General features: G+C 32.4%; 1 protein-coding gene across 8 annotated transcripts in view; it reads right to left on the bottom strand.

Annotated features, from left to right (window-relative positions):
- Window positions 1–25,761, bottom strand: part of Mef2a (myocyte enhancer factor 2A) — a 147,506-nt gene that overhangs the window by 73,632 nt on the left and 48,113 nt on the right. For all 8 annotated transcript variants that reach the window (XM_078051255.1, XM_040275969.2, XM_040275971.2 and 5 more), the window contains one exon: window positions 11,157–11,344. In XM_078051255.1, coding sequence (XP_077907381.1) covers window positions 11,157–11,210 — 54 coding nt within the window. In that variant the 5' untranslated portion in view covers window positions 11,211–11,344. The remainder of the gene's footprint in view (window positions 1–11,156; window positions 11,345–25,761) is intronic.

The raw sequence follows: 25,761 nt of genomic DNA, 5'->3' as shown, positions 1-25,761 counted from the left end.
AAAGTACACTGGATTCTATTTTCTGTTTAATTTTGCTGTGAATCTAAAATATTCTAAAAAGTATTTTTTAAAGTCCTTTAGAATAAACATTTGAATAATCTTTAAATTGTAGAACACCAACAAAGTTCAGCAATGTCTTTCCCATCAATATCTACCATATGCTTTTCTTCCTATGATGACTGTCTAAATGTTGGTCTAGACTTAACATTGCAGTAGCTACAATCATTGCAAATCCTCTACAAAAAGCAGAGAATTTCTAATTCGTAAAGTAATTATTTCCACTACAATTGCTATTCAAAGGCAGAAAATTAATGCTATATCCTCTTACAGATGTACTATGTACATACAAAAGCAACAAAGAAAATGCATTTAACATGTATAATTTAAAGATGTTTCTGTGTTTCTTCAATCTGTTTTGTTTCTTAGGTAGCATGATAAAAATCAAACAGGTAATAAAGCAGTTTAATCATTTTCACTTAATTGAGGCAAGGTATCTGTTTTCTTAATTTTGGTAACACGAAATGCATTTAATATCTATACATCTCAGCATTTAAATATTCTATTTCACAAAAATCTAATATTCCCAAAGCCTTATGTTTCTGTTTCAAGTACACAAAGCACAATACTCCATATATGACCAAACATCCAGTTGGTTAGTAAAGTGATTATAAGAAAAGTCTAAGAAAAAGTTTTTATTTAAACTTCAATGAAAAAATCAGCCTATGTAATGAACTCTGTTTATGGTATATGTTCATATAGAAATTGTGCCACAAACTCAAATCACCTCTTATGAAGTATCTTTGAATACTGGCCTATACCTGATACTTTAATTTTTTTGTTTTGGGGGGAATTTAGGTTTTGTTGTTGTGGCAAATGTTCTACCACTGAGTTATACCTCCAACCCTTAAAATTTTAAATATAAAACACAAGTAAAAAATTCTAACATCTATTCAAATATTTATTTTTATAAATACATTTTTGGGACAATCAAAGGAAAAATGAAATACAACGAGGGAAGCAACAAAAGGAATGAAAGGATACACAGCTCAAGAGTATTCTTCTAGGAAAAAAGTCAAAATCCCAAACAATGAATTTTCATGTGCCATATTAGATGAAATTTAGATGAAAATAAAGGTAGATTCAGATAATTCATATGAAGTTCTTCACAAAACTAAGGACTTCATAGTCCCAGGACGGATGAGGGGAGTTAAGAGGCAGAAGAAAGAGTGGTAGGAAGAAAGGTGAGGAAGAGAATTTTATAGATAAGTCATTTTTGTTAATTTATACCTAATATCATTGTCAAAGATATGAGATAACAGAAAGACCTAAAACATGAGCTGGTATAGCTCTGAAAACAATCACAAGAGGGAAAAAGAAGAAATCAGACTGTAACAGAGATTTAGAGCTACAATAACAAAATTCAAAGAATCAAAACAGAAAATTAGCTAAAATGAATAAAGTTATTGGGTAGAGTGGCAAAAAAATGAAGATACTAAATTAGTATTTGGAAAAATATTTGTTAAAAAGTTAAACAAAAATATTGAAAGACCACACCTTCTCTTGAAAAAATATAAATAATAACCAAACTCATGACAAAACTCTGGCAAATTTACTGAATATCAAGGTTAAAGAAATAATACTATGGACAGCCAAGCAACAAAAGCAAGTCTAAAATCAGTCTGGTGTTAGAATTCTGACAACATTCAAAGCCAGAAGACAGATTTGTAATATGTTCTGGGGAAAAGAATGGAATCCTAGACTGTTAGGATTATTCAAATTATGCTTCAATTACAAAGGCAAAAAAAATCTCAAACATAAAGACACTCAGGAAATACAGCACTTATCACCCATTCCTGGGGGCAGCAGGCCACAACAAACACTTTCTAAACAAATCCAGACATCTAAATACATAAACTAAAGAAGGCTGGGGGGATTTTTCTGTGTTGTTTGGTGCTGCATCCTCAGCTACTAAAACAAATTACATGGCATTCAGTAGATGCAAAAAACTTTGCTGAATTCATAGGCCAGGAGAAATATTAAAACAACAAAGACCACAGTAAAGGACTGGTAATAAAGAATCCTTCAAATTCAGAATTACAATTATGTAAGTGGAAATTGTGATCATTAAACAGGAAGGATTCATTAGAATAATATGAAAATATTAACAAGTCTGGGTTCCTGAAAAAATGCTAAAATTAACATGGAATGTAGATCTCTATATACCCCAAAATCAATCTATGGAGAACTACAGGTATTATGAATCCAAAGGACTAAGATAAAATAGTATGACAAACCCCAGTTCTTATGCTTGAATATGTATGACAGTAAGGGAGAGGCATGATGTAGGCTCACAGCTTGGAAAAATTAACAGCCAGTGGAGCTACTAGAAGATATATTTTTGAAACAGCAGTTGGGGTTCAACTTATACTTCTGTACCTCCACTGCCTGTGATATCAATATCTGCCACCTCACAATAGGGACTGGGCAGCAGTGCTGATGTAGATGTCCTTCAGAACAAAACTGAGTCAGCACAGAAGCACTGCTGAGCATGGGGTGGAACAAAAAAAGGTGGCAGCTTCCCAACAAAACCTCTAAGACTGGTGGATTACTAGCTAAACAACGTATCTTCTTCTTCCAATGTTCTTTTTCCTAGAGGCTCAGTGTGAAGTTGCAATATGAGTTCTTTGAGGATGTGAGGAATGATATGATTAACTGATTTTTTAAAAATGCTCGGGCCCTATAAAAAACTGAAAAGATCAACTGAGATGGTATAAAAACTAGTTCAAATACATAAAGGATCAGAAAAAAAATCATCTAGGCTATCAAGAGATATTATTAAGACATAAACAAAACAACAACAACAAAATCCAGCCAGATGCTGGGGCTACGGCTCAGCAGTAGAGCACTAGCCTAGTATGTGTGAGGCCCTGGGTTTGATCTTCAGCACCACATAAAAATAAATAAAATAAAAATATTGTGTCCAACTATAACTAAAAAATAAATATAAAAAAATCCAGCCAGGTGCTATTTGTAAGCAGAAGAATACAGTATGGTTGAAAGGTACATGTAGAGAACTAAATCTCTCAAAATACTAACCAAAAGAAAGGTATAGCTAAAGGCGGGCAGAATAGGTTTAAGACAATCATGCTTGAAGACAGAAGATCAATATGTATTGCAAAATTCACCAAGCAGATGTAACAATTCTAAATGTATATGAGCCTAACAAAATAGTCCCAAAACATACAAAACAATATCTATTAAACTAATAAAATGTAAAGTGAAATCCACCATTGTGGTTAGTGCAATTAGTGATAGGTCTTGATGAACCAAACACAAACAAGCCTCAAAAGATACAGGTAACAGTTGTGAACACCAATGAGATTAATCTAAAATGTGGAGTCATGCATCAAAAACAGACATTTATCAAAAGTCCACTAGGAACATTGCAAAAAACAATTATAATTTAGGAAATAAACAAATCTTAATGCATTTTGAGGTGTTAACAATCTATCGATAAAGGCAATGTAAGCCTTATAAAACACCATAATAAATCCTGGCATAAAATAATTTACAAAGTGTTTTGGCAAAGATTAAAATGTAATTTTCTGAAACAGATAAACACATATAGCATTAATATTCAGAATACATAAAGAATTCCTAGGAGAAGATCAACTCCCCAGTAAGAAATGGGCAAATTACACACACACACACACACACAATACAGGTTACATTTCACCTTTACAGGATCAGGAAATGTATAAAATAAATTGAATAAAAGAAAGACGACAGAAAAAAAACAGAAAAGATCCAAACAGAATAAATAGAGAAACGGACAAGGAGGCAAGCAGTCAAGCAAAGTACACAAGGAATTGGGAATCAGTATAGTGTATATGTGGAAAACAACTTGAAAACACAGTAAAGATGATGGATGTACTCAGCCCAGCAACTTCTTCTGTAAATAGTGTTTACTATGTAGAAACTTTCATCCACATGTAAGGAGACATGTTCACAGATGTGTTCTATAACACCATTTATACCAGTAAAAAATTATGAACAATATAAATGTTTTTTGATAGAAGTACTAATGAATGAATTAAAGAATATTCATTCCTACAACTAATTGTAGTGAATAAGACAGATCTCAAAAACATGACACTGAGTGAAAAAGCAAATGCAAAATGACAATGCAATTATGTAAAATTTTAAAACCATGTTCAAAGAATCAAAGTAAATTCATGACAGTGATTACCTTTGGGAAGGAAAGGCACATGAAACTAGAAAAAAAATCACATGGGCTGGGGATGTGGCTCAAGCGGTAGCGCGCTCGTCTGGCGTGCATGCGGGCCCGGGTTCGATCCTCAGCACCACATACCAACAAAGATGTTGTGTCTGCCGAGAACTAAAAAATAAATATTTAAAAAAAAAATTCTCTCTATCTCTCTCTCTCTCCTCTCTCACTCTCTCTAAAAAAAAAAAAAAAAAAAAAAAAAAAAAAAAAATCACATAAAGAACAAAAACTCTATTTTTTTCCCCTAAATGTTGAATACAGAGAATAGTATTACCAGAAGTAGCATATCAATTCTGGTACATTTGCTACAGATATTTTTATCTATAATTTTTTTTCTCTTTTTCTTGTAAAGTATTTGAAGATATTTCCTCTAGGTGAGTGGGAATAGTTGATGGAAGATCAAAAACCCCAATAAAATTCAACTGGAAAAGAAGAATGAAATACAACAAGTATATACTTAAAGAAATCAGAGCTGAGCATGGTGGCTCATACCTGGTTTCCCAGTGCCTCAGGAAGCTAAGGTAGAAGGATCACAAGTTCAAAGCCAGCCTCAGCAACTTAGCAAGGCTTAAGCAACTTAGTAAGACCCTATTTCAAAATTTAAACAAACAAAAATATCAGAAAGCTGCTGAAGCAAGGAAGACTAGAGATGCCCAAGATTCTGGCATGGTAAGAATCTTAAACATGTGAAACAATCTTTCACAAACGATTTTCCTTGTTGGTATTTACTGATTCTGGATAGTCTTTGGGTAGTGGGTTGCTGCTAAGCACCTTTGACCCAGAAGTTAAAGAAAAAAATTAAGGACTCCACAGCCTATATACAATGAGAGAAGAGAAGTAGAAATTAAAGTGCTGGTATTGACAGATGTTTCCTCAAAACACACAGGCCAATTTTCTCAGCCTGTATGGGGTAGGAGGTAAAAATTAAAATAAAATAAAAAGACAAACAAAAAGCCTCAAAAAAGCAGAGGAAAAATTTTCTATACTATTTATACATTAGAAGACAAAGTTCTAAATTCAAGAAATCACCAAAGAACTTAGCCCAGTGGACAGCCTTGGTAGGCTCCTAGAAAACAGAGCCAAAGGGAGCAGGAGGGGGCTTCATCAAAACAGCAACCTAGCCCTGGCTCATGTCAATCCTTAAATGGTCTAAAATATTTGGTACACAAGTTCAATGGCTGAAAAGAGAAAAGGATAAAACCATACCTGAAGGAAGGTAACACAGTAAGGTACATTTATAGAATCTTTAATATGCAATGTTTGACACAAAAACATAAGATATATCAAAAGACAAAACTATGTAATCAAAAGCAAAGAGAAAAGGGGATCATATATAGACCCACAAATTTACCAAAGACTTTAAAATATCTATGGTTAGTATTTTTTAAAAAAATAGTGAAATATATGAAGAAAATGTGAAAAAGTGGAACTGAAATTTATAAAAAAGAAAAAACTATTAATTCTAGGTTTCAAAAGATAATACCAGAATTTAAGAACTTAAGCCGAATTTTAAAAAGTAGGAGAAAGGATTATTAGAAAAGGACAATATGGATTACTAGGACACAGGTTACTAGAAAAATACAAACTGAACACACAAAAAATATACAGGTGGACAAAAAAAAAAGTAAGAAATTAATGGGGGATCGGGGGTTGTGGCTCAGAGGTAGAGCACTCAACTAGCATGAGTGAGGCACTGGATTCGATCCTCAGCACCACATAAAAATAAAATAAAGATATGTGTCCACCTATAATTAAAAAATAAATATCAAAAAATAGATGGAACATATATAAAAGGTCTAACAGGTTCCACATAATTGAAATTTGAGGAGAAAAAAAAAGAGGCATGCACAGTATTTGAAGATACACATCCCTAGTAGTCCATCATGGGGAATAAAAAGCTAACAAAGAAAAAGAAGTCTTAACAGGTACAGTGGTACTCACCTGTAATCCCAATGACTTGGGAGACTGAGGCAGGAGGATCGCAAATTCAAAGCCAGCCTCAGCAACTTAGAGAGGCCCTAAACTACTTAGCCAGACCCTGTCTCAAAACAATATTTTTTAAAAAGGGGTAAGGATGTAGCTCAGTGATTAAGCACTCCTGGGTTCAATCCCTGATACCCTATATCCCCAAACGAGCAAATTATTGTTTTTAAAAGGAGATTAAAAGCTAGCTCCCATAGAATCATGGAAGTTAGAAGAAAACTGCTTCAAAATACTAAGAGAATATTACTGCCAATCTATAATTCTAGAATCAATAAAAACGATTTTCAAAATGCAGATATAACCAAAAAGTTAATTTAAAATTAGGCATAGGCATTGGTACAGACTTCTTCAGAGAGATTAAAAAAAAAAAGTCCAATTAAGCACATGAAAATATGTTGACCATCATCAGCCATCAAAGAAATGAAAACTAAAAATCACAAGATAATAGTTCAACCTTTTAGAATAATTAGAATAATCAAAAAGGCAAACAACTGCAAATATTGGCTAGAATGTGGAAAAACTGGGATCCTTACACATTGTTAGTGGAATGTAAAATGGTACAGCTACTCTGGCAAACAGTATGGCAGTTCCTCAAAATTAGTCAAACTTAAGAATTACCTTACAACCCAACAATTCCACATTTAGGTATATATCCAAGAAAAATGAAAATATATTTACACAAAAACTTGTACATAAATGTACAAATAAAGTATTAGAAATAGTTGAGTACTTTTAAGCAGAGTTGTTGGGTAAAGACCACTAACATAGCAACAAATAAATACAAAATAGAATTTAGAGAAAAATGTATTAATGCTAACAAATCAAATACCTAGGAAAATAAACATAACACAATATGTGTAAGACCTGTATGCTGAAAACTATCAAACATTAAGGAGAGAATTAATGAAAACCAAATAAAATTAATATTGTAAAGATTTCAATTCTCCCTAAATCCATATATTCAGTAAAAAAAATTAAATTCCAATAAGAATTTGGGTTGTTTGTTCTTTGGTAAACACTGACTTGATTTCGTTTATGAACTGAAAAGGTTAAGAGTCAGCCACTTCTGCAGAAATATAATAGTAGAAAACTATATTATTGGGGTGGGAGGGGAAGGGAGGGACAGGGGGTTAGCAATGATGGTGGAACATGATAGATATCATTATCCAAAGTACATGTATGAAAACATGAATTGGTGTGAACATACTTCATATACAAACAGAGATATGAAAAATTGTGCTCTATATGTGTAATAAGAATTGTAATGCACTCCACTATCGTGTATTTAAAAAATAAAATCAATTAAATAAAAAGAGAGGGAGCTATATTATCATATATAAAACTATAGTAATTATAAGAGTGCAGAATTGAGCAGGGCTATGCATACAGTCTAATGGAACAACAGAGAGTCCAAAAACAGTCCCACACATATATTATTGTCTGACTCATGAAAAAGGCAGTGAGGAAGGATGTATTTTGTTTTTGTTGTTGTTTTGGAGAGTACCAGGGACTGAACTCAAGGGCACTCTACTACTGAGCCAGATCCCCAGCTCTATTTTGTATTTTACTTACAGACAGGGTCTCACTGAGTTGCTTAAAACCTTGCTTTTGCTGAGGATGACTTTGAACTTATGATTCTTCTGCCTCAGTCTCCCAAATTGCTGGGATTACAAGCATGTGTCATAGCATCTGGTGTGGAAAGGATGTTTTTGACAATAAACTGTACTCAAGTCAACGAATATCCATTTAAAGAAATAACAAACCTGACCCCTATACTTCAATAACTATTTGAAAATAAGTTCCAAATAGATAACATCTAAATTTCATAAAAGAGAAAACAATAAAATTTCTAGAAGCATAGAAGAATTATCTTCACAGCCCTGCAGTAAGTAAAGATTTCTTAAATGTGACATAAAAGAATTAGCCATAAAAGAAAATACAAAAAGGTAAAATGAACCAAGCATGGTAGTACACGACAGGTTACTTGGGGGCCGAACTGGTATAGCCAGTAAAAATATACAAAAGTGAACAATTACATTAGACATCATGGAATTTTAAGATTAAAAATGTTACTATTGCTCACCTACCAGAATGACTAAAATGAAAAGGACAATACTGACGAGGATATGGAACAGCTGTAACTCTCACATTCTGCTAGAAGAGTATAAATTAAAGTATAACCACTTTGGAAAACTTCTGTTAACAGTACTAAAGCCAATAACATGTACACCCTATAACTCAAGTTAACTGTACTCCTAGGTATCGACCAAAGTGTTCATGTATACAAAATAAGAATGTTCAAAATTGTGAACAGCACTCTTCATAATACTAACAAAATAGAGAACAACCCAAATGTCTATTTACAACAGAAAAAAAAATACATTATTTTCTAGTCAAGAGGGGATATTGTACACCAAATAAAATGTATACATACATTAACATTTATCTATGGCAACAATAACTGGTGAGTTTCATAAAAAAAAAAAAAAGAAACTTGAAAACAAAGTTAGAGGTCAGGTTAGTGACTTTTCCTAGGGGCAAGGAGATAACAACTAGGGGACAGGAGAGTACTTCTGGGGTGGTGTACTGGGGTATGCTGCTACATGGTCAAGTTCTTTTTCCCAAAATTCACTGAACTGCACACTTAAAATCTGTGAACTTTTCTTATGTTATAGTTTAATACAAAGTTTCCTTTTTACAAAGCAGCTTATTAAACAAAGAAGAAAAACACAAGGTTTCCCCAGAACCTACCAAGTAGAAATAAATAAAGTGCACCAGCCTTTTAAGGGCATTATACTATCACGTTCCAGAATTTTCATGCACTATTCCAATAATGTAAAGCATGATTTTCATGTGGCTAGCTCATACTTATAATTCAAAACTCAGTTTGTTATTACCTGCTCCAATAACTGCTCCCTGAATTCCCCTTCAAACAATAGTGGTTTCTTCCATAAACTTTCCCAGTACCTGAGTTTTTATCTGCCACATACTTGGATGTCTTAGGTAAGCTATGTATTTTTAATGAGTTCCAAGACTTAATGCAGTCACTTAGATATAGTACATACTTGAATTTGAATGAATAAATGGTATACAAAATCATTTCCCCCTTTTTACAAGAAAAATTTTAGTTCAATCTATACATCCAAAAATCAATAAAATTAAGATACCATTTTAGCTTGTGACAAATTGTGTTCAGATCTTATCTAATCTGAAAAATATACTTCCCAACTACACCTACTATGTTTTTTCTTCATTCTTTAGTGAAATTTTCAGAAAGAGCAATTCAAACAGCCCTTGTCCCATCTGGCAGTTTAGCAAAAAGCTGACTTAACAGACAAATCCAATGAAGGAAGTGGCTAAATCTCTGGTTGCTAAAATATAGCTGCAGGCTCCATCTTTTTAACAGTGTCATTTCCTCAACTAGAAAGTTCCATTACCCAGTCACCTACATATTCCCAGCTCCCATATACAGTCTGTTTCATAGGTTTCCATTCTAACTATGCCCAATTTAAACATGGGTATGACAGCTTAGGCATTTTATGATCTCTGCTTCTACTCTGCTTACATGGTATTCTCTAATAAATTCTATTTAACATTCATACTGCAGGTCTTCTTCCTCTACCTGTCATAACCTTCAGATGTATAAAGGAAATTTACTTACAACCCTGCTTGGAATCATTCCTTTGGATTGATGGAATATCAATTTTCCCTATTTTATCAGCCTTCTTAATGTATCACACTATGTGAGCCTTCCATCTTTACTAAGCAATCTTCATGAATTGAAACAAGGGTCTGCTTTACTTTAGACTATGGGCAACCCTAATCACTCTCACTAACTTCCCTCAGCTGCTCAGTTGAGTTTTGATTTCAATTATATCTATATTCAGTTAAATGACTACTCTGACTTTGCAGAACAAATCTTCAATGTTCAAGAAACTGTTCTTGAAACTTCTGATTTGTAACCCTCTCACAGTCAGCACACCTCTCCCTCCTGAACATGATTTGAATAGTGGTTAATTTACAATATTCTCTGAAACTATTTTCCCTCTGTACTATAAACCATGGAGTTCGAAAACTTCTTAAAGGGCCAGAAAGCAAAGATTTTTTAGGCCTATGGGCCATATAGTTTCCGTGGCATCTATTTATATTAATGCATCTAGTCACACTAACAAATCAAATCTGTGTTAATGCAAAAGCAGCCATAGACAATCAGATATGAAAGGGCAAGGCAGGATTGTAATAAGTTTTATGTAGAAAAACAAGCATCTAGCCTATGGGCCATAGTTTGCCGATCAGCTGTAAACACAACTTAGGGTTTCTTCATGTATCAGCATCACTATAATTATTCTGAACTTATAAGGGTTTACTGACACACTGGTACTGTAAATTTATCAATTAAAGCTGAGGTATTTTACATAAATATTTTAGAAATACTTGTGAATAATGAGGGTAAAACTATTCTCATTATTAGTAAACCAGAAAGTCTAACTGATCAATTGCAGTTCTCTTAGATATTGACTAATTATGAAAATAGGTGATAATTTGAAAAATAATTAGAAGACTACCAACCAAATATACTGAAGACTAAATATCTTTAAAACACTACACAACAAAAAGAAATGAGACTCCAGTGATTTTACTTTTCTTTCAGCATACCTGTTATCCATCTATAAGATACAGGATTTCTGTAATAAAGATTTTCTTTAATGTGCATGAAAACATAATTTTATGATTGTAAAAATTTTCATTCAGACTGGAACTAAAAATACTCAAAATTATTAAGTATTTTCAACCATTCTATTATGTTCTTTTTAAGTATATAGATCAAGTAAATTAAAAATTTAATCATATCACATAGTTGAATTAAATTAAATTTTTCATTTACCTGTCGGTTTCTTTCATCCATTATGCGTGTGATTTGTATTTTCTTCCGCCCCATTTTCAGTCACCTTTCCTTATGTTCCAAATATTTAATTCAAAAATTAATTTTCTTCGATACCCTAATGCATCGTACACAGCTGCTATTGTTTCAGCTTCTAGTCCAAGTGCTACAGCTGAAATTTTTGATAAGATCTAAAAAATAAAAATAAAAATAAACACACAAATTAGATTTAAGTTCTATACATTTGCAAATCATAAGTTATATGAATTTCAAATCTGCTTTTATGCACCATATAACATTATTAATAGAAATTTCTGATTACACAGAAGTATTAAATAAGCTGAAGTCTTATTGATTTTACCCTTAAAATATCTCTTGAATCTCTGTGCCTCTGGCTCTGGTCAAACTAAAGCAATTATAGCATTTGAGGTTTTCTCAATGCCTACAATAATACCAACAAGAGCCAACATTTACTGAGAGTAGGCACATTTTCTATGAGTGGGCATTTTTAAAAAAATTTTTTTAGTTGTTGATTTACTTTTATTTATTTATACGTGATGCCACACATGCCAGGCAAGTGCTCTGCCACTGAGCCACAACCCCAGCCCCAAGCGGGCATTTTTCTAAGTATGAACAAGTCTTAACTTATTCAATCCTAACTACAACCTACTAAGTTAATTGTAATTATAATCTTCATTTTATAAATAAAGATACTGAGAAACAGAAAAATTAAGTCATGTGCTCAAGGTCAAATAGTAAAGGGCAGAATTTAGGATATGAATTCAGGATCTGGTTCCAGGATTTATCCTCTTAAACATTACAGAATATCCTTAAAAGTCTGATAGCCTTCCTGCCAAAGGATAAATAATGTAGATGACCCCAGTCTACCTTTATGAATTCTCCAGGCAAATCACCCTAGCCTCTGGCCAAATTACTATCTATAAATCCACAAAGACACTAGTATACTACTTTCATACTAATAAACATTTAAATGAAATAATATTTCTTGTTGGTCTTATTGCTCACTTAATGAACGCCTCTTCATCAGTTAAGATTTAGTTCAAATGTCACCTCCCTAAAGAAGCCAACACCAATTCCTCCTGGCAGAACAAACTACAATGCCTATGAGTGTGGTGAGTATGTGTGTACATATATAAATTCCAAGTTAGCTTTTCTTTGATATATCAATCTTTAAAGATTTTAAAAATCTTGCAGGGTTTTGTGTTCCATTTCTCTGTAACAGAACAAGTTGTTATGTTCTGGATGATATGAATGATGGTTTTAGTCACTTCAAAACCTAGTGCTTTCAAAACTTACAAAATAAATAGAAATATTTTTAAAGTAATGTGAAATGCTAATAAACTCAAAATAATAAACTCATTTATTCATCTCCTCTCATTTATTTCTTCATTCATACATTAATTGATCATCTATTAAACAACTGATAACCCATTAATGACCATTTATATAATAAATATACTTCCAAACTCTAAACTAGGCACAGAGAATAAAATGGTCAAGGAAAAAAAAGACATAAATCTCAAATTATCAAATTAATATATTTGTATACTTCAAAACTAAAATATTTATTTATCTAATCTAAATTTGTGGGTCAGGAAATGCTTCCCTGAAGAAGTGCCTCACATTTAAATCTGAAAATGAGGGTAGACATGCCAGGCAGAGAAAATAGCAAGCACAAATGGCCATGACACAAGAGAATAGAAAACATTAGAGGAACTGAAAGACGATGGAACCCAATCAAACAAGCAGCTGTGCTGTAGAATATTTGTTTCTACAACAGACTGCATTACAAACAACAGAGGTTCATTTACTCTAAATCATGTTCCCTAACAGATCACATTCTAATTCTCATTATAAAACCTTGCACTATATAAACAGTTATACATTTCATTGTGAAGATATTATTGCTCAAGTATGCAAGATCTGCTGATGCTTATAAGACATTTATACTATATTATCTTCTATAATCTGAAAAATACAGATTCTAGAATATATCTGGACACTTTGCTGTTGACAACATGAAATAGGCTGTTTCAAACTAATCTTCAGAGAACAACTAGAAAAGTAAAACAAAGGTAATTTGTTTTAAAACACTGCAACATTCAAGATAGTGATAATTTGCAAGGCAGAGATCTAGAAGAAACAGGTGAAATCTGTCTTTGGACATTTTTGCCTGCAGGCTTCAAAACCACTGGCTGGGAGACTAAGAAAGAGTTTGGAGTTCAAAAATTAGATTCAGCTTGCCAAAGAGGAATATCACACTAATGAACACACCAGCCATCTGGAGAGACTCCAAAGAACTATACCCCAGGCACAAAGGTAAATCAAAAACAGAATAAGTCAAATAGGAAAGGAAGTACAGCTTAAAATCATCACAATCCCTAGTTAGATGAAGGCAATCTGGTCTAGTGAAGATCATTAGCCTCGCTGCATGCTAGTAGCAAAAGTGAATTTTCTCAGTAGAAAGATAACATTATCCAGAAATTCAAATTATTTTCTCTGTTTTTTTCACATAAAACACATAGCAATAAAAAAGTATCCAGTCAAAACCCAAGATTTAAGAATGTCTACAGAAACAGATCAACTAAGTAACTAATTAATATGCTCAAGGAATTTTTTTAAAAATGAATTTTAGCAGGCAATAATAAACAAGAGGAAAAACAACAAAAAATACAATTTTGAAAACCAATTTATGGATTGATTTAATAATTAGTTATATGCAGCTGAAAATGTAATTAACAACCCAGAAAACAGGAAAGAAGATAATATCTATGCTGAAATACAAAAAGACCTGACAATATGTAATACAGAAAAGAGTTTGAAAAGTTATGGAACATGGGGAAATTATCCAAAAATATAAGTAAATAGAGTTCCATAACAGAAGGAAAAAACATATGGTGGTAAAGAAATATGTGAAGACACAATAGCTAAGAATTTTCAAAACTAATGAGACATCAACCCATAGATTCTAGAAGCTCTACAGACCCCTCAAGTACAATACACACACTTAGGCAGATCAAAGGAAGAATGGGCGGGGGGGTATGTTTCCCCCACAGATGGAAGGATCTTACAAGCAGCCAGAAAACTGTTGAAAAATATTCACTTCAAGAAACAATAGTTTAGATTCACAGCTGAACTGACATTTTCACATAAACAATGAAGTCAGAAGATAATGAAATGGTATCTTCGAAGTTCTGAGGTTAAGAGGGAGAATGACAAACTAGAACTTTGTATTTGAGAAAAAAATATCACTCAAAATGAAGGCAAACCAAAAACACTTTTAGGCAAACAAACAGAATTTGTAACCAGGAAAGACTGAAGGGACCTCTTCAACGTTTCTTTAGAAGAAAAAAATAATACCAGATTACAGCTTCAGTATGCACAAAAACTGAAGTTCAGCAAACAAATATTAATGAGCAACTCTAAATGAATGTTAACTAAATAAAACACTAATAATAAAACTTGTAGGGCTTAAAATATTATAATACACAACAATAATAGTATATAACTGAGGAGGGTACCAAATGAAGTTAAAGGATTTTAAAATCTTTAATTGACTAGGAAATAGAATGCTCATTTACTTTAGACTTTCATAAATCAAGGATGCATATGGCAATCTCTGAGTGAACCACTACAAGAACAATAAAAGTATAACATCCAGAAAAGAGAAAAATGAATTAGCAAATGAAGAAGGCACAGAATGAGAGACAAATAAAGAGAATAAAACATTTAATCCAACCATATGATTATTCACAAAAAATATAATTATGTAAAACACCCAAATTTTTAAGATAATTTAGAACTATTTAAAAACAAAATCCAATTGTGGAATGATTAGAGAGGATATTATCTTACATATAGGATACAGAAAGAATGAAAGTAAAAGTAGGGAGAAAAATACACCAGGTAAAAGACAAACCAAAGGAAAGTTGTATGATTATGCTTTACCATACTGAACTTCAATGCAGGATACAGATGTGTGTATAGGGATAGAGACAAACAAAAAGATGCTTTAAATCAATACAAGTTCTACTCACCAGGAAGATATAACAATTCTAAAATTGAGTGCACCTAATAACACATGTAATCAGAAATGTATTTCTGAAAATCAAATATTCTGTGCAAAAACTTTAGCCAGAACACGATTTACTATATTTTAAGTAGAAAAAAATTACAATGTCATACATTAACTCACAATTCGATTTATTTCTCTTTTAAAGTTAAAACACAGAAAATGTCCATTTATAGTAGTAAATTATCATGGTTAGGATGTAAAATGCTTACTACATGACTTCATAGACTGCATAGTAACTTTCTCACTGGCTTATTTCTTTCTCCACAACTTAACACTTTCCCAACTTCTTTGTACATGCTATAAATCTAAGCAAAAATAAGAGTTAAATACGAAAAGCAATTAGAAATGTGTTCAAAACAAACACACATGGCAAACAATAGTTCAAATTTTAATATAGTAATGGCCTTATTGCCAGCAAATCATGCACATTCCTTTTTCTGGCACTCAATACACTGTTTTTAAAAATCTACATATGATTTTAACATTCTCCCTACTGTATTTGGGATGTAATTGTGACTTTTCCCATATACCAGTTTAATACTATATTGAATTTTGCAGATTTAAAAATATACTTTACCTAAATAAACTTCAGCTAAGAATTAAGGGTATGCCTGTACATTAAGCCAATCCCAAAAGAACTATCTCTAATCCACAATTATACCAACTTGATTTTAACAAAGTACCTGATGGAATAAGCAGATCAGAATAAAAAAACAAGCAGACCAAAATAAACATAAAGATTTGACAGTTAACAACCTCACTCACTTAAGAACACTACATCTAACAACTGCAGAAAATATTTTATAACTACATTACAAAACATCTACCAAAGGTAATTACATAGAAGCCCAGATATTAAGTCTTAACAAATTTCAAAAGACAGGCATCTCTGATCTCAGAGGAACTAAGCTAGAAATTAGTAAAAAATAAATAAATAAATAAATAAAATTAAGTTGGAAATCCTTATTTATGAGAAACCTAAGCAATACACTTCTAATTAATCCATGTGCCAAAAAAAGATGACAATGAAAATTAGAAAATATTTTTAAATGGAGTGCTATTAAAACACTTTCTAACAAAATGTATAAAATATGAAATACAATTAAAGCCACCCATACAAGGAAATTTTTTAGCTTTGAAGTGGCTTCAACAGGACAATTCAACAGAAAAGGACAGTCTTTTCTATAAATTGTCCTGGAAAAGAAAGAAAGAAGTAGAATGCTTACTAGCATGGAAAGAAAGAAGTAGGATGCTTACTAGCATTATACATAAAAATTAACTAAAAATGGATCAAAGATCTTAACCCAATTTCTAATACTATAAAACTCTTAGAAGAAAACAAAAGAAAAGTTTCCATTAAACTCCATCAACAGAAGAAAAAATAAACTCTACGTCATCAAAATAAAAAACTAGAGCTGGGGTTGTAGCTCAGTGGTAAAGTGGTTGCCTAGCTAGCACATGTGAGGCATTGGGTTTAATCCTCAGCACCACATAAAAATAAAATAAAATAAAAGTATTGTGTTGAAAAAAAATCAAGAAGAATTTTAAAACTATTGTGTATCAAAAGATACTAAAACAGCAACCCACCAAAAGGAAAAAAAAAAAAGAACTGCAAATCACTTATATGATATGGAATAACATTCAGAATATATAAACTGAATAGCAAAAAAAAATTAAGATGAGCAAAGGACATAGATATTTCTCCAAAGAAGATAAAGGAGTGGTCAATAAGCACATGAAAAGATGCTCACAACCAACATCACTAATCACTAGGCAAATGCAAATAAAAATTATAATGAGATACCAGGCCACTTCCATTCAGATGGTCATTATTTTAAAAAAAAAAAAAAAGGAGGAAAAGAAAACATAAGTATTAGCAAGGGCATGAAAAAAACAGAACTTTGTGCATTGTTTTGGGGAATATATTTTGCTGTGGAAAACAGTATGGTACTTGCTTTAAAAAAATTAAACAAAGAATTACCATTTTATCCAATGATTCCAGTTTTGGATATATAAATAAAAGAACTAAAATCAAGGACTCAAACAGATATTTGTGCACCAATGCCCCCAGGAGCTTTATTCACAATAATCCAAAGGTAAAAGAAAACAATACAAATGTCCATCAGTAATTGAATGGATAAGTAAATTGTAGTATACAATTACAACTGAACCTTTAGAACCTTTTTTAAAAAGACTTCTAGGTGCTAGAGATGGTGAGCATTTTTTCATATACTTGTTGATTGATTGTATGTCCTCCTCTGAGAAGTGTCTGTTCAGGTCCTTGGCCCATTTGTTGATTGGGTTATTTGTTATCTTATTGTCTAATTTTTTGAGTTCTTTATATACTCTGGATATTAGGGCTCTATCTGAAGTGTGAGGAGTAAAGATTTGTTCCCATGATGTAGGCTCCTTATTTACCTCTCTTATTGTTTCTTTTGCTGAGAAAAAACTTTTTAGTTTGAGTAAGTCCCATTTGTTGATTCTAGATATTAACTCTTGTGCTATGGGTGTTCTATTGAGGAATTTGGAGCCCGACCCCACAGTATGTAGGTCGTAGCCAACTTTTTCTTCTATCAGATGCCGTGTCTCTGATTTGATATCAAGCTCCTTGATCCATTTTGAGTTGACTTTTGTGCATGGCGAGAGAAAGGGATTCAGTTTCATTTTGTTGCAAAACCACCCTAAGATACCATCTCACTCCAGTAAGATTGGCAGCCATTATGAAGTCAAACAACAACAAGTCCTGGCGAGGATGTGGGGAAAAGGGTACACTTGTACATTGTTGGTAGAACGGCAAATTGGTGCAGCCAATTTGGAAAGCAGTATGGAGATTTCTTGGAAAGCTGGGAATGGAACCACCATTTGACCCAGCTATTCCCCTTCTTGGTCTATTCCCTAAAGACCTAAAAAGAACATGCTACAGGGACACTGCTACATCGATGTTCATAGCAGCACAATTCACAATAGCAAGACTGTGGAAGCAACCTAGATGCCCTTCAATAGACGAATGGATAAAAAATGTGACATTAATACACAATGGAGTATTACTCTGCATTAAAAAATGACAAAATCATAGAATTTGGAGGGAAATGGATGGCATTAGAGCAGATTATGCTAAGTGAAGCTAGCCAAGCCCTAAAAAACAAATGCCAAATGTCTTCTTTGATATAAGGAGAGTAACTAAGAACAGACTAGGGAAGAAGAGCACAAGAAGAAGACCAACATTAAACAAGGATGAGAGGTGGGAGGGAAAGGGAGAGAGAAGGGAAATTGCATGGAAATGGAAGGAGACCCTCAGGGTTATACAAAATTACATACAAGAGGAAGTGAGGGGAAAGGGAAAAATAATACAAGGGGGAGGAATGAATTACAGTAGAGGGGGTAGGGGGAGGGGAGGGGAGGGGAGGGGAGGGGAGGGGAGGGGGGATAGTAGAGGAGAGGAAAGGCAGCAGAATAGAACAGACATGAGTATGTCAATATGTAAATCAATGGAACTGTAACTGATGTGATTCTGCAATCTGTATATGGGGTAAAAATGGGAGTTCATAACCCACTTGAATCAAAGTGTGAAATATGGTATATCAAGAAATATGTAATGTTTTGAACAACCAACAATGAAAAAAATTAAAAAAAATAAAATTTCTACCAAAGTTTAAAAAAAAAAGACTTCTGGGACTGGGGTTGTGGCTCAAGTGGTAAAGTGCTTGTCTAGTATGCATGACACACTGGGATCGATTCTCAGTACCACATAAAAATAAAATAAAGGTATTGTGTCCAACTACAATTTATTTAAAAAATAACTTAAAAAAAAAAAAGGACATCACAGGCGCAGTAACACATACTATAATCCCAGCAACTCAGGAGGTACAGGTAAGGAACACTGCAAGTTCGAGATGAGCCTCAGCAATTTAGGGAGAGTCTGGCTCAAACTAAAAAATAAAAAGTGCTGGAGATGTAGCTCAGTTGTAGAGAACCTCTGGTGCCAATAAATAAATAACCAGCCCGCCCATCCACTACCAAGAAAGAAAAAAAAGAAAAGGATATCACCCTGCCTCATAACATAAAGGAACCTTAAAGACTTTTTTAGGTTACATGTAATAATTCAGTCACAAAAGGACAAAGTATTGTTATGATTCTACTTATGTTTTTTCTTTTCCCCACATTTCTTATTAGTGCATTATTACGATTCTACTTATATGAAATATTCTGGAGTATCTCATTCATAGAAATAGTAGAATTATAGTTACCAGGCACTAAAGAGGAGGGAGAAATGGGGTGTTATTGTTAAGTGGGTATAGTGTTTCAATATGGGTTGATGAAAAAGTTCTGGAGATGGGTGGTCATAACGGATGTACAAAAATTCAAATGTGCTTAATGTCACCACTATATATTTAAAAACGATAAATTTTCTATTATGTACATTTTACCACCATTTCAAACCATACTAATACTAAAGCAAAATAGTATGTGTGTACCTATAAAATAATTGCAGGAGTAAAATTTCATTAATTCTAGCTTATCATTTAGTTTACATTAGCACTGTTTTTTCTACATGGTAAAGTTAATGGTGTTTTACTAAAACTCCATTAAAACTTGCCTCCAGAAAACACAGATGGGTGTTTAGAACATCAAGGAATTAACATATCTTTTCCTGGGCGAGAGGATGGGATAGGAATCTCACTAATTAAATCCCAAGGTATATATCTGTATTCAGACAACATTAACACAGGGAAAAAAATAACTTAAATTGAATTTTCAGGTAACTGAAATTTTTCTGTATGTCATTGTTTTAAAACTCAGGAGCTAAATTTCTGAAAGAATTTCCAGTATGAACAATTCCTTTGAGAGCCACCACAAAAACTAGCACTCAAGATTCCTAACAATCCTACAGTTGATACTTACAACAGATATTCATCATCATTTAAAATCAATTCTGTTTACTTTCTATAAAAAAAAACTTGTTGATTAAGTAAACAAATATTTTAAAAGCATGGACTTTAAACAGAAGGTAAACTTTACTTACCAGAACTTCCTACTTTCAAAATTCTGGTGAAACAATCACACATTAAAATTTTCAAAAACTACTAAAATAAAACTAAGTACTATTAAAAAAACTGAACCCTTTAAAAAAAAAGGTATCTAATAAGAGAAAATACATCAAATAATGATTCATTACTTCTTTAAAAGAGGAATATAATGATTTAATTTTGGACATATTACTTGAGACCGTCATGGACAAGTGGAAATGTTAAATTGAACACTATAAAATAAGACTCACACTTCAGGGCTAAAAATATGTATCTAGGAATCTTCAGAATATGGACAATATTAACATGACAGAAATGTAAAATGAAAAGAGATCAAAGATCACTAACAAGGAACACAATCATTTATTTCTGTTGCAAATACATGTCCCCAACCAATCCTTAGCCATGAAGTTTGTTAACAATTTGGCTAACATTTAAAAATTAAACATTTCAAAAAGAAAAAAATAAATTTCTTTCAGCTTTCCTTGAAAACTCCATTCCTTTTTCAAGAATTTACTCTAAGGAAATAAGAAGACAATGACAAAGATATATGTACAAGGATATTCATCCCAATGTAATCAAAACAGTGAAGGGGTATAGGCAATAATATAAGAATGCCCTGTCCATATAATAAAATACTGTAGCCATTACAACAAACATTTACATTATATTGTTGCAGGCAGAAACACAGAATTCTAGTTTTGCTTTTAAAATTTTGTAGATATTGAGGGTACAGATAAAAGATAAATGGCTTATATTCATGTAACTGAAAGTAATGAACTTTGGGGTAATTTTTTCACTATTTCACTTTCTCTTATAACAATACCATTGTTGTGATTTTTTTTTAAAAAAGTTATTATAAACAACAAAAACTTATAGATGCTTTTAAAACAGAAAAATAAAAATCATGAAAGCCAGAAAGCATTCAAGAATGAACTGTTAACATTACTGAAATGTTCCTTTTACTTTGGCATCTTGTGCAATTTTCCAGTTACTCTTTCTTCACAACATACTTAGAATTTCAAAGCATTATCTGACTAAGAAAACTTGGATCCTAGCCCCTAAAACATCATTAAACTAGTTGTATAACTATTTTTGGTAACTGACAATTTCTCTAAGTAAAATGTTTTATTACATGAAAATTTAAATTTATATGCATTATATGTACCACAGGAGGCAAGAAAAAACATCAAATGTTTGCAAATATTTGAGAGAAAGTAGTCCAAGGGTAAAGAAGTATATTTCTAAGCACAGTATAACATGTTATTAATATTATGATGGGAAAAAAATCATGATGCAATAAAAAGTATTAATTCTGTGCCTGCTATTTTGTACATTATTTTCCTTCATGCACTGATACCTTCTGCATGCACGATGGATATTTGGAAAACTATCTTATAATTAATTTCCAATAGGCGGTTATTAAATTTGTCTAATAAATTTGTCTTTACACAAAAAAAATCAAACTAAATATGAAATAAAATTAGTAATATATTTAAGAAATTATTTTTCCAAAAAGCATGGCAGCTGTCTCCATGTGATTCCCCCCCCACACACTCATTTACTGTAGTTTATTAAAATGAAAAGAAAGGAAAAAAAAAGGTGTGTGGGGGGGTGTTACCAAGTCAATAGTGTTCCAGTACCCATTTTAATCTGAACACTTTTCTTTACAAAATGTCAATCAAGCTGTCTAAAAAAGTACCCTATGATTTTCAAACTACCTTAGAAATCATCTGCTATTCAATTTGGTAAAAGATCTTTTTAAAAAATCTTTCAACAGGCCTTTCAAGTATGTTTTCATAATATATTCACAGCCACTTCATGAGATAAGTTTATAACCTCATCCCTTCAGCAAAGAAATTGAAATGCAAGGAGGATAAATGAATTGTCCAAAGTCTTGGTTAAAACAGGAACTTTTTTTACTATTAACATAGTAGGTATTCCTGAACTTTAGTCATTTGTATATAAACCTCTCAATTTTTGCTTGAATTAGATACCACTGTGCACTAGAGTATTTACCTATTTTACTCTTTTAATCAATTCCCTTTTTTACTCTAAGAATAATGTATTTAAGTACAAAACTCAATTACTGCTATTAAAGAAAAGCTAGCAAACTTGCCACAGTGAACAATACCCTTAAAAACATAATTAAATATAAAGCAATATAGAAGCAATTTACGTGTATTTATGTATGTATATTATCATGGTATCATTATGATTTCCATGATGTATATATTTCATGGTTAAAGTAAGATCACTCCAATTTTTAGTTTTAATGTAAGCCTGATCAAAGACTATCTCACATGTCTCACATGTGTACTTAATCAGAAAAGGGAACAGTTTGGGCAACTTTTTAATAGGGTTAGAATACTGAAAATCAATTCCTAATAAAAAATAGCTTGTGCTCAATAAACTTTCATCTCAAGATGACTTCTGAAGCATTCTTCCTAAATGTGAAAAATGCACTTTTCAATTTTAAAATTAAAAATGGGAAATACTTATTATTTCCACTCATTTCTGCCACTCAGTTTGATTATTTAAAAAACATTTTTAGTTGTTGATAGACACAATATCTTTATTTTACTTATTTACTTATTTTTATATGGTGCTGAAGATCAAACCCAGTGCCTCACACATGCTAAGCAAGTACTCTACCACTGAGTTACAACCCCAGCCCCTCAGTTTGATTTTTTTAAATAATTATTTTTTATTTGTAGTTGGACACAATACCTTTATTTTATTTATTTTTATGTGGTGCTGAGGATCAAACCCAGGGCCTCCCTTGTGTGAAGCGAGCTCTCTACTGCTGAGCCATAACCCCAGTCCCTCAGTTTGATTTTTTAAAAACTTTTTAAAAAATATTTCATTGGGCCTTTTTAGTATGTTTTTATACTATGCTCAATGCCATTATCAGATAAGTCCATAACCAAATGACTCAAAGAGTAAATTTTCTTCTAAGTACTGACTGAATGGAGAAATGAAATATTTCAAGAACCCCTGTGTATAATGTCAACAATATATACTTTACATAATTATTTTTAAAATACCGACAATCTCTTTATGAAATAAGTCATTATTATTTCCATTTTAATATGAGAAAACTGAAGGTTTAGCAGTAAATATCACTTCCCCAAGGTCAGAGATGCTAAAATCAGGAGTCAAGACTCAACCCAGGAAAGTATTCTAATAGTTATACAAAGCTGTTTTCATAAAAGAGGATGAAAAGCTAACGGTTTGCATGTTTTCCCTAACAGGCTGATTTTGGATGTCCTGTACCACCTTGACCAGGGACTGGAACCAGGGGTACCCCATGCCAATAATATGGCCATTGCTTATCCAGCACTATCACAGAAATCCTTTAATCTTGCTACCAGTAACAGAACACTATGGTAGAGAAGGAAGAAGCCAGAGATTACCAACACCACCCATATAAAGGAATCCCACCACCACTTCCATAGCCTGGTTCCTTCCTTTCTCAGTGGCTATGCCAGGGACACCACAAGCCTTTAAGCTGCAGCTGTGGCTTTCTCCTACTTGCCCAAACTTTGGGATATAGATCTTTCTTATTATCTGTGCTTTGACAATTTGAAATTTACACACATCTTAGAAGAAAATAAAAAGCATGTCTTTAGCAAGTATACTTTTAATATATTACTGAAAACTTCCAAGAAAAGTATAGAGAATTCCTGTATTATTACTATCCACACTGACCCATTTTAACATGTAACCATGTGTACTTTTTCATTCTTTCTCTCTTCTTACTCATGAAGAATGTTTATGGGCTACATATCTTCATATAGATAAAATTTATTATTCTGAACCATTTGAGGGTAAGTTGCATACAGGATGCCTTTTATACCTTAATACTTAAAAGTGTGAATTTGCTAAGTACAAGAATATTCTTTTACAAAACCAGAGTAATCAAATTCAGAAAATATAATATTGCTGCAATACTTTTAAATCTAAGTCATAAGTTCACTTTTGTCAATTGTTCCAATAATATTCTTTAGGGCATTCCCCCCCCCCTTTATAATGAGATCTACCTAAGATCACATATTACACATAATTGTCAGTATCCGTGAACCTCTGTGATCCTTCAGCCTTTTCCTTTCATGACACTGACATTTTAAAGATTATAAGTCAGTTTTTTATAGAACATTCCTCAGCTTAGGAGTTGGAATAGCTGGGGTCCAGAAATTTGTAGGAAAATTGGGCGGGGGTGGGGGAGATGTTTAAAAAAAGCAGGGATCAGGCTAGGGTTGTGGCTCAGTGGTAGAGTGCTTGCCTAACATGTGTGAGGCACTGGGTTTGATCCTTAGCACCACACAAAAATAAATACATAAAATAAAGGTATTGTATCCATCTACAACTAAAAAAAGAAAAAGAAAAGAAAGAAAACAGGGAAGTTCCAATTTTTTTTTTTTAAATGCAGGGGTCAGATTCCAAAAGACATGGACTTTAGTTTAATTTGGAAGTCATTATTAGTTTTATTCTGACATTACTGTTGTGACCTTGGAAATATCATTTGACTTCTATATGACTAATTGTCAAATAAGGAAATAACATACATCATTCACATTATACATCATTGTATATTAAACTGAGTATTACATATAATGTACTCCATAAATGCTAGTATTTCATCTCTAATGTTCCATAAGTTTTGCATTTAAAGCACTGTAAAATGTAATATATATCATTTGAAGACTATGATCTCTATTAAACAAAGATTAATATGTATTGCAATTCAAAGGAAATCAGAACAAGTGGATTAGTGACAAGATTCTTTACTATCTCAGAGGCTTCTGGCAGAGAAAAAACAGTTTCTATGCTTTTTTAAATATTCATTTCATTTAATGTATATTTGTAATTTAAAATGAGCATTGTATCGAACTATGAAAATAAAAGATGAAATGGAAAATAAACTAGGATCTTCAGAGGCAATCCAGAACAAAGAAACCTATGAATAATTTTTTTTTCTTCTCTCCCTGGACATAAGCACAGTCTGGGTCAACTACACATTGCTTAGGGATTATACCGGTATTGAAGGCAACCAAATAAAGTTAGAATGAAACAGTAAAACATGAAAGTGACAAAGAAAAGACAGAAGAGGTCTTCAAAGTTAGCCAATTTTGGAATTCTAACTTCTGACTGTACCTCTCATTACATGAGATGATAAAATCTTTACTGTTTTATTAGCCTGTTACCTGCAGCAAAAAGCAGCCTGACACACACATGCAAACAATTCAAGAGTTGATTACAATTTGATCCTAAAACTACAAAAAAGAAAAAAAGCTATTTCAAAGTGTTTCTGATAGGCCATTTTCATATCAAGTCATAAATAATCTTCTCTTGGCCTGTCACAATTTTTACTTTACCCATAAAAATACTGTATTAATTAATATGCTCAAAGTGCTGATAAGATCAAAATCTTCTAAGTCAAAATATCAGATAAGGCTAGAAAACACGAAAAAGAAAGCAAAGA

This window comes from Ictidomys tridecemlineatus, chromosome 5 (assembly GCF_052094955.1).
Source record: "Ictidomys tridecemlineatus isolate mIctTri1 chromosome 5, mIctTri1.hap1, whole genome shotgun sequence".
NCBI classification, from domain to species: Eukaryota; Metazoa; Chordata; class Mammalia; order Rodentia; family Sciuridae; genus Ictidomys; species Ictidomys tridecemlineatus.
This window is presented reverse-complemented; position numbering and strand designations above follow the sequence as displayed.